This window comes from Sciurus carolinensis, chromosome 5 (genome assembly GCF_902686445.1).
Source record: "Sciurus carolinensis chromosome 5, mSciCar1.2, whole genome shotgun sequence".
Lineage (NCBI taxonomy): Eukaryota > Metazoa > Chordata > Mammalia > Rodentia > Sciuridae > Sciurus > Sciurus carolinensis.
Genome location: NC_062217.1, coordinates 101,863,352 through 101,878,326, shown reverse-complemented (window position 1 = coordinate 101,878,326; position 14,975 = coordinate 101,863,352). Strand labels below are relative to the sequence as shown.

Sequence of the window (14,975 nt, the reverse complement as noted above, 5' to 3'; positions counted from 1 at the left end):
CCCTAATCCCTGCTAAGTGCATATTGATGATAACTCTCTTTTATGACCCTTGGAGGATATAAAGAAGCTGGTGCTTTTAATCCTTTTAAAAAGAAATGTGTTGTGGAAGGAGCTAGGGCAGAGTCCCACTCTCCCCAGAGAGTTTAAGGGGCATCTGTCCTGGCCTTGCCACTGGTGAGGAGCTCAGCTTGAATATTCTGAGGACATTCTGCAGGAAGTGTTGAGTCTGTTGTGGCCTCTGGCTTCTGCTGTGACCCTGAGGGCCAGGTGACAGTAACCATTCATAGCAGGAGGTGGGAGTCTTCATAGGCAGACACAGGCATTTACCTGTGGAGGATTGGCATTTACCCAAACCATAGTTCTGTTAGGAAGGAAAGAAGAGAAGAGGATTTTGACACAGTGGCCACCACCAGTATCCTGGCTACCCGTGTGTCTGAAATTTGGAGTGATTCCATAAATAATTTTGCTTTATAAAAATTTACTATGAACATCTTCCAGGTTATTAAATATTCTTCAAAAACTAGTTTAATGTTTAAATCATGTTTTATCTTTTACAGTATTTACTGTATGACACTCTCCTGAGCACACCACACATGTTTAATCTTTATAGTAACCTTATAAGATCAGTACTGTCATTGGTTCTATTTGAAGATGAGGAACTGAGGTTCATAGAGGTTAGTATACCTATGATGACAAGTTAGTGTAAGTAGAGCTGAGGTTCAGACCCAGGCAGTGTTCATAACTACTGACCTGTGCTGTGCAAAAGATATGGGATGATTCATTCAGCCCTTCCTTGTCTTTTTGGATATTTTTGTTGCCTCTGCTTTTTCTGTAGTATAAATAGCACTAAGATGTGTAACCTGGTACTAAATGTTTGTATTGGGATTGCTGGGCCCCTGTGTGACTGCTCATAAAGCTCTTGCTTGCTGTGTTCAGCTGCTTTCCACACAGTGGTACCAGTGTACAATCCACCAGTACAGCCTTTCTGGGGGAGAACAGTCACTGGCTCCTCTTCCGGGTGTGAACACATGGAGAAGCAGACAGCATGGTGAACTGAGAGCAGACCATAGCAAGCAGCAGACTCACTTCGAAGCAGTTCTCCCATTTCCTGGTGACGATGTTGCTCTGGGCACGCCAGCCTTCCAAGCTGCTGAACATGGGACTAGTTCTTTCATACTTGCTTCCTAGGATGGTTATGTATTGAAATTCTGTGGCTTGAAAATTCTGGTAGACTGTTAAGCTCCAAACAAATTTAAGATGATATTGTGTTCACTTGTATAATAACTTCACTAATATGGAATAGAAAGGAAGGTATTTTTGTTATATGATATTGTTCAACTTTCCTTTACTATAGATGTTAATTTTTAATATTATTTGGCATTTTCCTGCATTCATTGATGATTGTTGGACTAAGATTTTACTTACTGGGTTTTAACCTCATTGAGTTTTTTTTTTTTTTTTAAAGAAATACCAGGAAACTTCCATAGCTTGCATTTTCTTTTTTGAATGTTAAGGGGGTTTTTTTTGTTTGTTGTTTTTTAGCAGTGTTTATGCTATATGCTGGCTTTCATGGTTGTGTTTTCTTCTTGGACATTTGGGTGCAGGTTCGAGGGGTTGGGTCCCACTATACTTGTCTGTCCAACCACAGTGATGCATCAGTGGGTGAAAGAATTCCACACATGGTGGCCTCCATTCAGAGTGGCAGTTCTACATGAAACTGGCTCCTATACCCACAGAAAGGTAATGCTACAATACTTCAGTACTTTTTGTTTCGTTTTAAAGTTGTCCATTACATAGTTGGTTTTTCTTTGAACCATGCATTTTTCAAATATATATTCCTGTGTTTATTTCATGCATTTAAAATTACTTCATAATTATTGACAATGTACAACTCAATGCTTATGAATATAGACTTTATTGTTCTAACGGTCTGTAGTGATATTGGGATGTGTGTGTTGTCCAGCAAAACACAGTTCAGCACAGACTGGTACATAAGCCTGGTAATATTCAAGGGATCACAGCAGGTGGCTTAAATGATGGTTCACTGAACTTTGGGCATTATGAGCTTTAAACAGTTTTAGGAAAGTAAATACAGGTTGAACATCTCTAATTCAAAATTTGAAATGCTTCAAAATCTGAAGTTTTTGAGCACCAACATAACACCACAACTGAGAAATTCCACACCTGACTTCATGTGGTCAAAATATAGGTACTGAAAATATTGTGTAAAATTACCACAGGCTATATGCATAAGGTGCATAGAAAACATAAGTTAATTTTGTGTTTAGACTTGGGTCCCATCCCTAGGATATCTCATTATGTATATGCAGACATTCCAAATTCTGAAAAATTCCTAAATCAGAAACAAGCATTTTGGGTAAGGGATACTTAACCTTAATTGGTAAATCCATTTGTTAATGTGTTTTTAAAACATGTTTTTGATGAATAAAAGAAGCAGCCTGACAGTTTGAGATTTTTACAAGTATTATTTTAGTTTGTTACTTTTTGTTTCCTGAATCCTATATCATCATGTATAGAGAGTTGTAGTTCCTTCTTTATGTTCTGTTAATAGCCACATTATCAAAAAGGTTTATCTCTGCTCCTATGGTTAATGTTATTGATATATTGTGCTAGGCTTTTTTTCCTTCTTTCTCACCATCTAGACTGTGAACTCAGTAAACACTGTATTTGACTCATTTTGCATTCCAATTGCCCCATAAGCAGTAATAATAATAATCAGTTTCACTGATGGTTTTGCCAGTTACATTACTGATAAGAAGTGGGAGTTTTTTCTGAGTTCTGCCTTTCCTGAGAAATGAGCTCTCCTTCACCCCATGAAAGCAGTGCCAGCTGAAAGGGCCACGGAAGATTTGCCTCACTGACAAACTCTAGTGGCTCCCTAATTTTCCCCATTCCCCCTTCAAATACCCATGTGTTCACAATCATGTGTGAGCAGAACTTTTGATAAAAATTAATCAGGAATATCTGATTTGGTGACTGAATAAGGTGAAATGGAATCTTGTTTATACTAGCTGTTCCTGTTAAACCACCAAAATCTTTTGCCCATAATTTAAAAGAAAATGAAAATTAGTTAAGGTGATTGGGTAAATGCTATGTTTTCAAAGAAAGTGATTTTCAGCAGTGTGAAAATACTAAGTTTAAGTTGTTTGATAGCCAGACTCTCACTTGTTATGTAACTATTCTGTCCTCACCCACTTGAAACTTTTTTTGCAGGGGAGGGACTGGGAATTGAACTCAGGGTCTCTTGACCACTGAGCCACATCCCCATCCCTATTTTGTATTTTATTTAGAGACAGGTGTCACGGAGTTGATTCACACCTTGATTTTGCTGAGTCTGGCTTTAAACTCCCCATCATCTTGTCTCAGCCTCCTGAACCACTGAGATTATAGTGTGCAACACCGCGCCCTGCCATTTAAAACTTTTTGATTCCTGTTTTCATTTCCATTATCTATTGACATCTCTTAATGTTTTATGCTGTAAAATCCTGTAGCAGGATTCATTAGTAAATGTTTGTCTTATAAAGGCAAATTTTTCATTGTTCCTTCTTTATCCTTTTATTTTATTTTGGGTTAGCAAAGTGCACATACTTGAAAACTTCACCTGGTTTGTGCTTACCTGCGGTTCCTCTGTAATTATAACCTGAAGAACTACCGTCCTGTAAACCACCTACATTGACTCATTAGTGGAAAGAGAATTGACAGTGAACTGGCTGGGGAAACTTGATTCCTTAACTGATGGAGGGCAAAAACTTGAAGCCTAGGTATTTTGCATTGGTTAGAATAGTTCCACCTTCTGAGGTGGATTTACACCCACAGACACATGCATACACCTGGTGGTTTCTCTTTTTTTCAGTGCTTTCCTTTGTACCAAGGACTCATGAAATTTCTTACTTTTGAGGAAATGAACTATTACAGTTGCTATGTGTTTTTTACTCTTAATTTTCTTCTGTTCCTTTCCTATTATAAAGTACCTAAGATCTCTGAAGATGTAAGCTGCTATGCAAAGATTGAAAAGATATGCCTTTTATCTTTCAGACTGTATTCTTGACTTTAAAAAGTTTGTTATTTATTATTAATGTTAATATCAGTTTATTATTTGTGGTGGTGACCCATCGAGAATGTGTTAATAGTTCCTTTGCATAGGCCTGGTTAGGGTCATTTCCAAGATAGTAACTTTGCTTTCTGGATTCAAACATTGAAGTGATAGCTGATTCCTCTGCTCCTTCCTTTCCTGTCTGTGTGTGCATATATCTGTCACCACCCCATGCACACCTGGTAGCTTACAAATGTATGTTAGGCTGCAGTAAAGTCTGTGTCTCTTTTTCACATTTTAAATAGTCTGTCAATGCTGGTCTGTCCCCTAAGCCAGCATCTAACTCTTTTTCCAGCCTGACTTCTTTCCCTTCCTTATCAGCTGAGATTTCTTTTTCCCGTGGTTGAGGGTTCTATACCCACTGGCTGTCCTTTCTGAATTCAGTAGTGACACTTTGGCATAGGGACGTGCAGTACTGCACAAAATAGGGGAAAGGAGAGAATTTCTCTTAAGAAATATTTAAAACAGTAATAATGACAGGTGTTTTCCTTATAATTCAAGCGGAGTATCTTTATTTTTCTAATGCCTAGTTGTAGCTGGTATGACAAAATTTTGGAGATTTTTCATTTGGAAAGCAGATTATTAGGCGACTGAACAATTTCTAAATAGTGAACACCTGTCATTCTTCTTCCCCAAATTGTCTTTTAACTTCTCACTACTCTTACCACTTAATCCTATATTTTCTTTGTTACTAGTCTCTTTGATTGGCAGCATAATTTAGAATTGTCAAGTACACACCCAACAACCATGCAAAAAAATAGGCATCTAACAGTTTGAACCAAATGATCATATCTGATAAGGAAAATTTTGGGCATCTGAATCTCCTTTAATAGTCAGTTGAAATTGCATTGAATAGGAGTCTATAAGATTTTCTCATTGTGATTTGTGATCTCTTTTTTTTCCTAGCACAGAAAAATTTTGTGTGAGTTGATTAATAGTTGTTGAACAAATATAAATACTACATTCCAGGTTGATATTCTTAGGGCTCTAAAATGGGATATGGTGTTTTTAACTAACCTTGAAAAGTGAACTGTTTTCTTGGGGAAAGAAAATAGGATGTATGAAAAGATAATGAAAGAAGGCAGTCTTGTGAGACTCTGCTCATAACTCCCAGTGGGTGGTGGCATCGTTAGCACTATGTTGTAAAGCTTATTTAACGATTAAGAATGCTTTTTTCAATTTGTTGGAATTTGTGTAATGAGAAATTGCTTATATTCTGAAATAGTTTTCACCTTATCTCTCCCACCTTTTTCTGCTGTGTAGGATCCAGTAATTCTGTGACTGTTAGATAATTCAAAGTGTTTTGCCTTGTTTTGATCAATTTATGCCATTTAGAGTCATAGGAGTGGGAAAAACAACAATGATATAAAGTTTTAATTGCATAGGTTTTGAAGTTACCACACCTGGGTTTGAATCTTGACTGCTATTTTATAACTTTGTGACCTCAGTCAGGCAAGTCACTTACCTTGTCTGAGCCTAGTTTGATGACCTATAAAATAGAAATTTTTTGATAGGTTGGTGAGGATTTCTTGGATTAATGTGCATGCACAAAGAGCTTAGTGTGGTCCTTGATATGTGAAGTTACTCACATATTCGTTGCTCTTGTCAGAAACAAAGCACAACCCAGACCTCTTCATTTCAGTGGTTGAAAAAAGATCCTTAAAGAGGCACTGCTGATTGATGTGACATGTATTCTAGATAGATAGTTCATAAGTGCTTTATCAGAACTGTTTGTGGTCATTGAACTTCTAAACCTGTTTTTCTCACATCCAGGTACATATGATCCCACATAGAATGAAATAGATGTTGAAGTTCTTTTTGGGAAGTTCAAAATTGGGAAGTGGTTAAAAAGCACACCTCACAAAAAATTGGCCATCTGATGAAACTGCCATCATGGATTCTTTAAAAAGGCCCTTTTCCTGAGATACTAGAGCAAAAAGATTTGGCTTTTTAAAAAGCTGAAAGGGGGTCAGGAAAAAAACATAACAAGTAAAAATGAAAAGAGAACCACCAGGTCCCTCAAGCATCCTAAACATTTCAGACCTATTCCAAGTACACAATTATAACACAAAGTGATATAATTCCTATTAACTTCAGAGTTAGTTTATACACCTGATATAAGAAATGATAGATGCTAGACTTGTTCCATAAGTTATATTGTAAAATTATGTTGCCGGGCCCTTTTTTCTTCATTGTCAGCACAAATCCTTGTTTATTAAAGATTTAGCTTGAAGGAAATTTTAATTAATTACAGGTGCAGTAAATCCTGCCTGGGAAACTGCCGTGCTGTGTTTACCGTGAATGGCCTTCATGTGCCTGTGCTTCACTCGCTCTCCCCGCTGCCTGACAGTGTGATTTATGGCTGTTGTTTTCTACCAGTCCACTGTTTGCCCTCTAGGAGGGATTGGTCTCCTGAGCCTCCATAATAACAGCAGCACTTCCACAGACATCTTTTAATGACAACAGCACTGCATTCAGTAAGTCAGGCTAATTGCAGATGTACCCTATTAATTGCAAAAACTAGGAGAGGTTACATATTTTACAAGCTTTTAATTTGAAACCGCCCGAGATGATTTGTCTTAAGTGTTTGGATAGAGACGTCCATAATATTCAACAATTCACTATTATTGAAACTCCAGTCTAGGCAGTTATAGAATTCTGAGATTGAATCAGGTGAAAACAAATAGTCTTAGATGTATTTTTTACCCAGTGGCTAGGTGAAGATTATATTTGCAGTGGAGACATTTTGCACATCTTCTTCTTTTTATAGAAGCATCTTCTTAATTCTTGTTAATTGTTGAACATCTCTTTGAACACAGTAGGAATTCTGTATTTCTGTAGCTAACATTATAGAATATTCCAAATAAACTTTGATCTTTTACAAGCAAAAGAAACTACTCATTGCAGTACTTTTGAGGCTCAGCATCTCTTTCGTTTATCTCGGGTAAAGCTCCCAGCTACAGAGTGATGTTCAGAATTCACTTTGGGATTGTATTTCTTGAATGTTAATGGGAACTATGGCTGGTCTATGCATCCAACAGTTAGGAGTTCCAGGTTCCTTGAGCAGGTAGATCCACATTTGTAGATGTGGCTATACATAGTGGACATTTTACAAATATGAGTGGTAATTTAACTTCCACTTTCTTTAGGCCCCCCAGATAGTTGAAGTTGTTTCCTTTCACTGTCTGAGTGCACATGGCTTGTGCCTAGAGTGGACTTGGGCACAGTCCCATGGTTGAGTTTCCTATTGTCTCACCCCACCTGCTGGCATGGCTTCTGGCAGCCCCTGCTCTCCTGGAGGGGAAGATAGTGATAGAAATAGAGGGGAGCTGTCTGCCTAGAATCTCAGTAGAGAATTTAGATGTGGAGGAACTGTAGAAGTCAGTTCTGGCTTCTCAAAAGTTACAGGACTGGCCAGGTGAGGTATTCGATGTGCAGCCTGCTTCTCTGGCAGCATTTTTCTACACTGGGCACCAGCAGCCAAGGCAGTAGCACTGTAGTCCAGTGAGTGGGATGGAGGTGAGTCCTGGACAAGCCTGTACATGTTTGCAAGGCTGTGCACCCGAGATATTTACCACTTCATTTTCCTAAGATAAAAACCAGAAAATGGTTAAAGCAAGTGTGACCTTCGTTATTGTACTGTGCAGATGTTGAACTTTGTGAATGGGACGATGATAAAAGAGTAGTTACAATAATACATTTCTCACCTGTCAAACCTTTAAAAGGCTCCAGGTATTGTTTTGAATCTCCAAAGCAATTTTATTAACTCCTTGAAAGTTGAATGTGTTATGACACATGAGAAAACAATTCCTTTGTTTCATTTCCTTAAAATTTTCTCAGTCTTCTTTGTACTCTTTTATACTCTGTTGAATTAAAAAACATTTTAGTCCTAGTTATCGAAGATGATATTAGTAAATTATCACTTTTTTAAGATTTTGAATTCTACACAGATTGAGATAATTGGGATTACATGATATTAAACTTTCTAATATTTAGCTATTCTGGTATTCCTTGATAAGCCTTATTTGGTTAATGTATTGCTAAACTTTAAAGTAATGACTTTTGGTTTGGGAATCTGGGCACATCTGTCAGTTTTGGAGGCTGGGTTTTGTTAACCTTGTAATAATGATTTGAAATGCATTCTTTTTCTGTATTGGAAACAGTTTTATAATTAGTTCTGTTCCTATGTCACTTATAGAAAAGCATACATCTTTTTCAAGTTCCTTGGTATTGTTCTGCTCAGTTGGTCTAATTTTTCTTGGGTCCATTTTCATTAAGGTAATTTGTTTTTGTAACTGTTGTGTTCTGTCAGAATATTCAGACTTTTTGTCACATGGTATTGCTTAACATTTTCATATTCTCTACATTGGTAACTGTTCCTTTAACATTTCTAAAGCTGTACAGTCTGTTCTTCTTCTTCTTTTTTTTTTTTTTTTTTTTTTCCTGGGCTTCTCTGCTTTATTTCAAATATGAACCTGACTCTCAGTGAGTGAACATTTGTCATGTCAGTAACATTACTGCATAAATAATTATTGAGAACAAAATCCATGTCTGGCTTCTTGTGAGACACTGGTCAGTGGAGACCAGGCAGGCAGAGTCTGTTCTTCTAACTGACTGACTTTTCAGAAGTTGTTTTGGTCTTTTCAAAGAGTTTTTTTTTTTTTTTTTTTTTTTTTTTTTTTTTTAATTCTTATCAGTTCTGTCAGGTTTTTTTCTGTAAGATTTAAATTTTTCTTTTATTAATTCTGTCTCTTCTCTTTTTAACCCCTTGGGTTGATTGTACCACTTGATATCAGCTTTTTATTTCTTTTATTTTTTAGATTTTTATTTATTATTATTATTTTTTTGTGTGTGGCGCTGGGGATTGAACCCAGGGCCTTGTGTTGGTGAGGCAAGCACTCTACAAACTGAACTATATCCCCAGCCCTATTTTTTAAATTTTAACCTTTCTGAGTAGCATATTTGTAATGAATGGATTTTTTTTATTGTAAACAAATGTGATACATGTTGTTTCTCTATTTGTACATGGAGTCAGGGCATACCATTTGTGTAATCATAAATTTACATAGGGTAATGTTGTTTGATTCATTCTGTTATTTTTTTCCCTTCCCCTCCACCCCTCCCACCCCTCTTTTCCCTCTATACAGCCCTTCCTTCCTCCATTCTTACCACTCTCCTTATCCCTAACCCTAAACCTAACCCTAACCCTAACGCTAACCCCTCCCACCCCCCATTATATGTCCTCATCCGCTTATCAGCGAGATCATTCGTCCTTTAGTTTTTTGAGATTGGCTTATCTCAGCATGATTGAATGGATATTTTTGATTCCCTTATTTGGAGGCAAAGAGGAGGAACGGTGGAATGAAATTGACCAAATTATGCTATGTGCATGTGTGAGTATATCACAATGAATCCCACCCACTTTTATGTATTATTATAATGCACCAATTAAAAGTAAGAAAATAAATAAATGGAAGATCAGTAGAGTAGAGGAAGATAACATGGGGAAGGGAAGGGAAAGTGTTGAAGTTAAAAGTGAACAAGCATTCTTCGTGCAGGCTAAGCCACTGTTGGTAGCTATGAAGGGAGCTCCTTGGTGGCACTAAAATCCTTTGTATACCAATTTTTAAACCTATTTTCTTTAAACATCCTTTTCTCAGAAGCTGTGGTCAGGTCTCAGGCCAGGTTGTGATTTTCAGAGCTTTGCTTTTGTGTTTGTTGTTGTGTTTTTTGACAGGTAAAGGTGAATGGTGCTTTGTTCTTTTTTTTTTTTTTTCTTTGCGGTGCTTGGGATCGAACCCAGGGTTTTGTGCTTGCAAGGCAAGCACTCTACCAACTGAGCTATCTCCCCAGCCCTGTGCTTTGTTCTTAGTATTTTACTCCATTTAAAATATAAAACATCCCTCTTGTTTCTGTTCACTTCTGTTTGTCTTATGTTCATATTGCTAAACCTACTCTTTTTTTGTTTGCAGTTCTTAGTATATCTTTGATTAATTCTGTTTCAGCTTTCATTGCCAGCCAGGTTGGGTCTCCTTTAAACTCCAGGCTACAGTTTTGCCTTACCCCATGGAAAGTTTTGCTGTTAAAAATCCACCATCATGGTGACCTCTGATGTGTGTTTAATCTGCAACTTAGACTATCTTGTTTTCTATTTATTATATATTGTTTCCTATTTTTTTTGCTATTTTTATTACTTTTTCCCCTATATAGTTCTATATTCTATATCTTTTCTAGTGTTTATAAAGAAGTAGCAACCATTAATCAGTAATAAGCTTAAATTTTTTTAAATTATTTATTTTTTTATTTTTTACAGACTGCATTTTGGTTCATCGTACACAAATGAGGTGCATCATTTCATTTATGTGGTTGTACACCATGTAGAGTCATACAATTTGTGTAATCATACATGTACATAGGTTAATGATGCCTGTCTCATTCTACCATTTTTCATAACCCCCCCCTCATTTCCTTCTGCATAATCTAAAGAAGGCTTAAATTTTTGACAAATGTATTTCAACATATTTTTCTTTCACAGTTAAGAATTAATACTGTATCTATTCTGTATTCCATTCTACCTGTGGATAGGGTGGTTTATATCCACTTTTATTTTCCCCCAACTGTACTCCAGGTTTTATTAAGCTAAACAGGGATTATATTATACTTAAAAATATTTCCCCTTTTATATTTTAGATCATTTGTTAACAGTTTCATTTGTATTTGAAAGTGTTTAACATTTGGACTATTATGTTTTAATGATTTATTTTAAGGTACAGTATATATATTACCTTTTCCCTTTTAAAAATTTTTTAAAAATCTTATTGGTGCATTATTAGTATACATATTAGTGGGATTATTGTATAGTCATGCTTTATTTTCCCTTTTAAAGTTTTTCTTTGTAATATAGTTTCCAGCTTTGGGGAATGACCTCTTGCTTTGGAATTCTGATTCCACAACTTTGTGACCTGGTATATTGGATACTAAACCCAAGCCACGGTGTCTGCATGTATAAAATGGGGTTTGTAGTAGTTACTCTGCCCTCACTTAGGAAATTGCTGTGAGCATGCTCTCTGTCAAGAGCACAGAGGGTAGAGAGTGCTTCTCTGGCTCTTCCTAGAGGGCAGCATTTGCCTGTCTGCACATACCTCTCGGCTTCTGAATTCAGCACATTATATCTAGCTAGCTTCTGGGTGGCTTATTTTCTGAATCATTGCCTATCTGAAGCTAAAAATTTTAAAATTTATTCATCAAGCATGGCTGCTAGTTGGATTGATGCAGAATTCCATGGTTGCCACTTCTCCCCTCCCCTAAGAACTGTGTAAAGACTTTTTTTTTCTCCTTGCTTTCTAACATTTTTAGTGTTACAGAAAGAAATGCCCAGTGCAGGCAGTCTTTCTCTTCTGAAGGGAATCTTCTCTTTCTCAGTTGTGTTTTGGTCAGAAGCTATGTCATTCTCTCTCTTTTATTTCTTTTTTTTTTTTTTGCGGTGCTGGGGATTGAACCCAGGGCCTTGTGCTTGCAAGGCAAGCATTCTACCAACTGAGCTATATGCCCAACCCCTTTTATTTCTATTTTTAGAATTCTGACATGCAGAAGGATATGCCTCGGGATAAGTCTTTTTCATTGTTTCTGCCTGACATCCTGGGATGTATTTTTCTTCAGATTCAGGTCTCTTCTCAGTGTTTTTTTCCTATTATATTAAAAACCATTTTAAAAAAAATTAGTCGTAGATGGACACAATGCCTTTTATTTTGTTTATTTATTTTTATGTGGTGCTGAGGATCAAACTTGGTGCCTCACTCGTGCTAGGCAAACACTCTACCACTGAGCCACAACCCCAGCTCCCAAAACCATTGTTTTAATTATAGGATTCTGAACTCTAGGATTCTGGAATTTATGTTGTACATGGTTAGAAATTCTAAATTTGACTTCTTTGTCTCCATGGAGTTTCTTTCATTTTTTTTCCTTTTATTTTAAAACAATCATTTTCCATTCACCTTGTTATTTTAAATTTAAAGAGGGCAGAGACAAAGAATATTTTAGAAAATAAAAATTGAGTGTTTAACATATTATGCTTTACTCTTATCTTTTTTTTTGAGAACTCCCCTTTTCCCACCACCAATAGCAGTTTTATTAGTCAGTGTTTACTGTCTTACAGATTAAACAAATGTAAAGTGCACTTCTGCTGAAAATGTATTATTTAGGATGTGTGTATTATGTTTGTGCTCTAAATTGTATCATGATTGAAAGGGTGTCACTTTAAGTCATGTTCACTGTATTTCACTTCCTTTTTAAAATCTGGCCTTGCTATTTTATTATGATTTTAGGAGAAACTAATTCGAGATATTGCTCATTGTCATGGAATTTTGATCACTTCTTACTCCTACATTCGACTGATGCAAGATGACATTAGCAGACATGAATGGCACTATGTGATCTTGGATGAAGGACACAAAATTCGAAATCCAAATGCTGCTGTCACCCTTGCTTGCAAGCAGGTATGACCTCTCATAACAAGGGATTTGTAGGTTGGCGATAATATTTGATTTAGAATAGGCTTTCTGCTTTTAGTAACACATTTATTAATTCCTTATGCCTAAGGAATTAAAAATATACATTTTACCTTAATGTAGAAAATTCTGTATGCTCACCCTTGTTTTTTTTTTTTTAAATTCTGATTGTTCACATTACTTAATGTCTCTTGTGAGGATCAGTTGTTAGAATGTAACCAGATTCCATTCTAACCTATGGTATTCAGCTTGAACAATAAGAAAAAATTTTCCCCATTTTTTCATCTATATGTAATTAAAGAATTATAATTGCATAAAATGTTTTGGAGAGGATCAAAATGACATAAGAATTAAAATGATGAGTAAAATGTGTTAAATAATGATATTAACTGGGAGTGTTTGGGGGCAGGGATGTCCAACCTGGTAAAAGGTGAATTTATTAAGAAGGTGCTTTATTTCCCAAACTAGTTCCGCACACCTCATCGGATCATCTTGTCCGGCTCACCGATGCAGAATAACCTCCGGGAGCTCTGGTCCCTCTTTGACTTTGTCTTCCCAGGAAAGTTAGGCACATTGCCTGTGTTTATGGAGCAGTTCTCTGTCCCCATCACCATGGGGGGATATTCCAATGCTTCCCCAGTACAGGTAAGTAGTAGGCATTTTAGTATTTAAAATGTTCTCATTAAATATTATATTTTATATTTTGTAGCCAAGTCATTCAAAATGTAAGGGAAATGGCCAGGCTTATAAATTGGCATCTGATAAAAATCAGGTAATTGTTTTTGCTTGATAGATTATATTTTTCCAGATAAACTTTTTTAAAAATCATGTAAAATATTTACTTAAAGGAAATACCTAAAATAAAACTTCTCTTTGCAGAACAGAATTGAAAATTTGGGGTTGGTTCTTCCTGGGATTTTTCTGTCAGATAAATTAAAAAATGATGTTAACATGTAATCACAAGAGCAGTTAGGAATCATGAAGTGAGAGCAGATCAGTTCTGGATAGCACATAATTTAGTGCAAATTGGATAGTGCATCTTATGAAGTAGTGAAAGACTTAGGAAAGGGGACACCAGGAAGGATTAGATTGTTAGGGAAAATAATGTGTCCCTTAACCTAGTTCTGGGTAATAGGCCATGAAGAGCGAGTACCCTCTCCCTGAGGCAGTAGCGTGAGCACAGCCACACTTTATGACTGGAACAGTGAGGAGACTTGCTTGACTGGACTGGAGATACTTGTTGGGGGGAAGGAAGTGGGAAGCTATGGATGCTGGAACTGGGACCCAGAGAAGGAGGCAGTGGTGCTCAGGGATAGCAGGAAGGTGTCTGAGCAGACTGCTGGAAGATGGTAGTTCTCAGGGATTGCTCAGTCTGCAGTAAGATCATGAGAGGGAGGCTGGCACTGAGAGACCTTTGGGGACTTTTTGTAGTAAGGACAGTGAAGACATGAACTTGGCTGGTAGTCTGAAAAAGACCATGGGGAGCAGAGAGACCCAGGTGGTGTTATAGGCAGTTCAAGCACGATGATAGAATAAAGGAAATGATGGGGCGGGGTTTGTCACAGGCAGGAACCTCAGAAGCTAAAGCTAACCTGAGGGAAGTTTGTGGCCTTTGGGGGCAGTCTCTAGTTTTGGAGGGAGGCAGGGTTTTTGCACAGCCCTTCTCAGGTGGAGGGTGCAACTGCTGGATCATGACTGGACCAGGATTAAAACCTTACATCAAAAGAATTGCTCATATGTTTTGGAATGCTTTTAGAAAAAGAATTTCAGACCATTTTAATACTTTTACTTTAATACCTTTACCTTTAATACCTTTACATTTTAAGATTGAATGGTTTTTAATTATTGCAAGGGCTCTCTTCTTCCTCTCAACCTCTGCTATCCTTCAGTTGTACTATTCTTTTTTTTTTCTTTTAACTTGCAATTTTATATCATTTCAAATTGAATAGAATGTGTCAAGAATTGTAAAAAAGAACTCCCATGTAAACTTCATCTAGATTCACTAATTATTTTCTAACATTTTACTGCATTTACCTTATCATCCTTCCATCTTGTTGAATAAATGTATACAAATTAATGCTGGTTTTTTTTTTTTTTTTTTTTTTTTTTCCTGAATCATCTGAGTGAGTTGCAAGTATAATGTCCCTTTCTTCCAAATCCTTCACTGTGTTTCCTAAAAACAAGGACAGTTGTTTACAAATTAAAGGAGGCAATTTAGCATTGATATAATTCTGTTACCTAATCAATTGTCATTCACATTCTTCCAGTTGTTCTAATAGTTTTTATGTCTCTTTAGTGTCTCTCTGTTAATCTGGAAAAGTTTTTAATCTTTCTTTTGTCTTTCATGACCTGGA

The 14,975-nt window shown here is 36.6% G+C and overlaps 1 protein-coding gene across 4 annotated transcripts in view; it reads left to right on the top strand.

Annotated features, from left to right (window-relative positions):
* Ercc6 (ERCC excision repair 6, chromatin remodeling factor) overlaps positions 1-14,975 on the top strand; it is a 78,897-nt gene that overhangs the window by 39,115 nt on the left and 24,807 nt on the right. For all 4 annotated transcript variants that reach the window (XM_047553334.1, XM_047553336.1, XM_047553335.1 and 1 more), the window contains 3 exons: positions 1,605-1,740; positions 12,439-12,609; positions 13,090-13,266. In XM_047553334.1, coding sequence (XP_047409290.1) covers positions 1,605-1,740; positions 12,439-12,609; positions 13,090-13,266 — 484 coding nt within the window. The remainder of the gene's footprint in view (positions 1-1,604; positions 1,741-12,438; positions 12,610-13,089; positions 13,267-14,975) is intronic.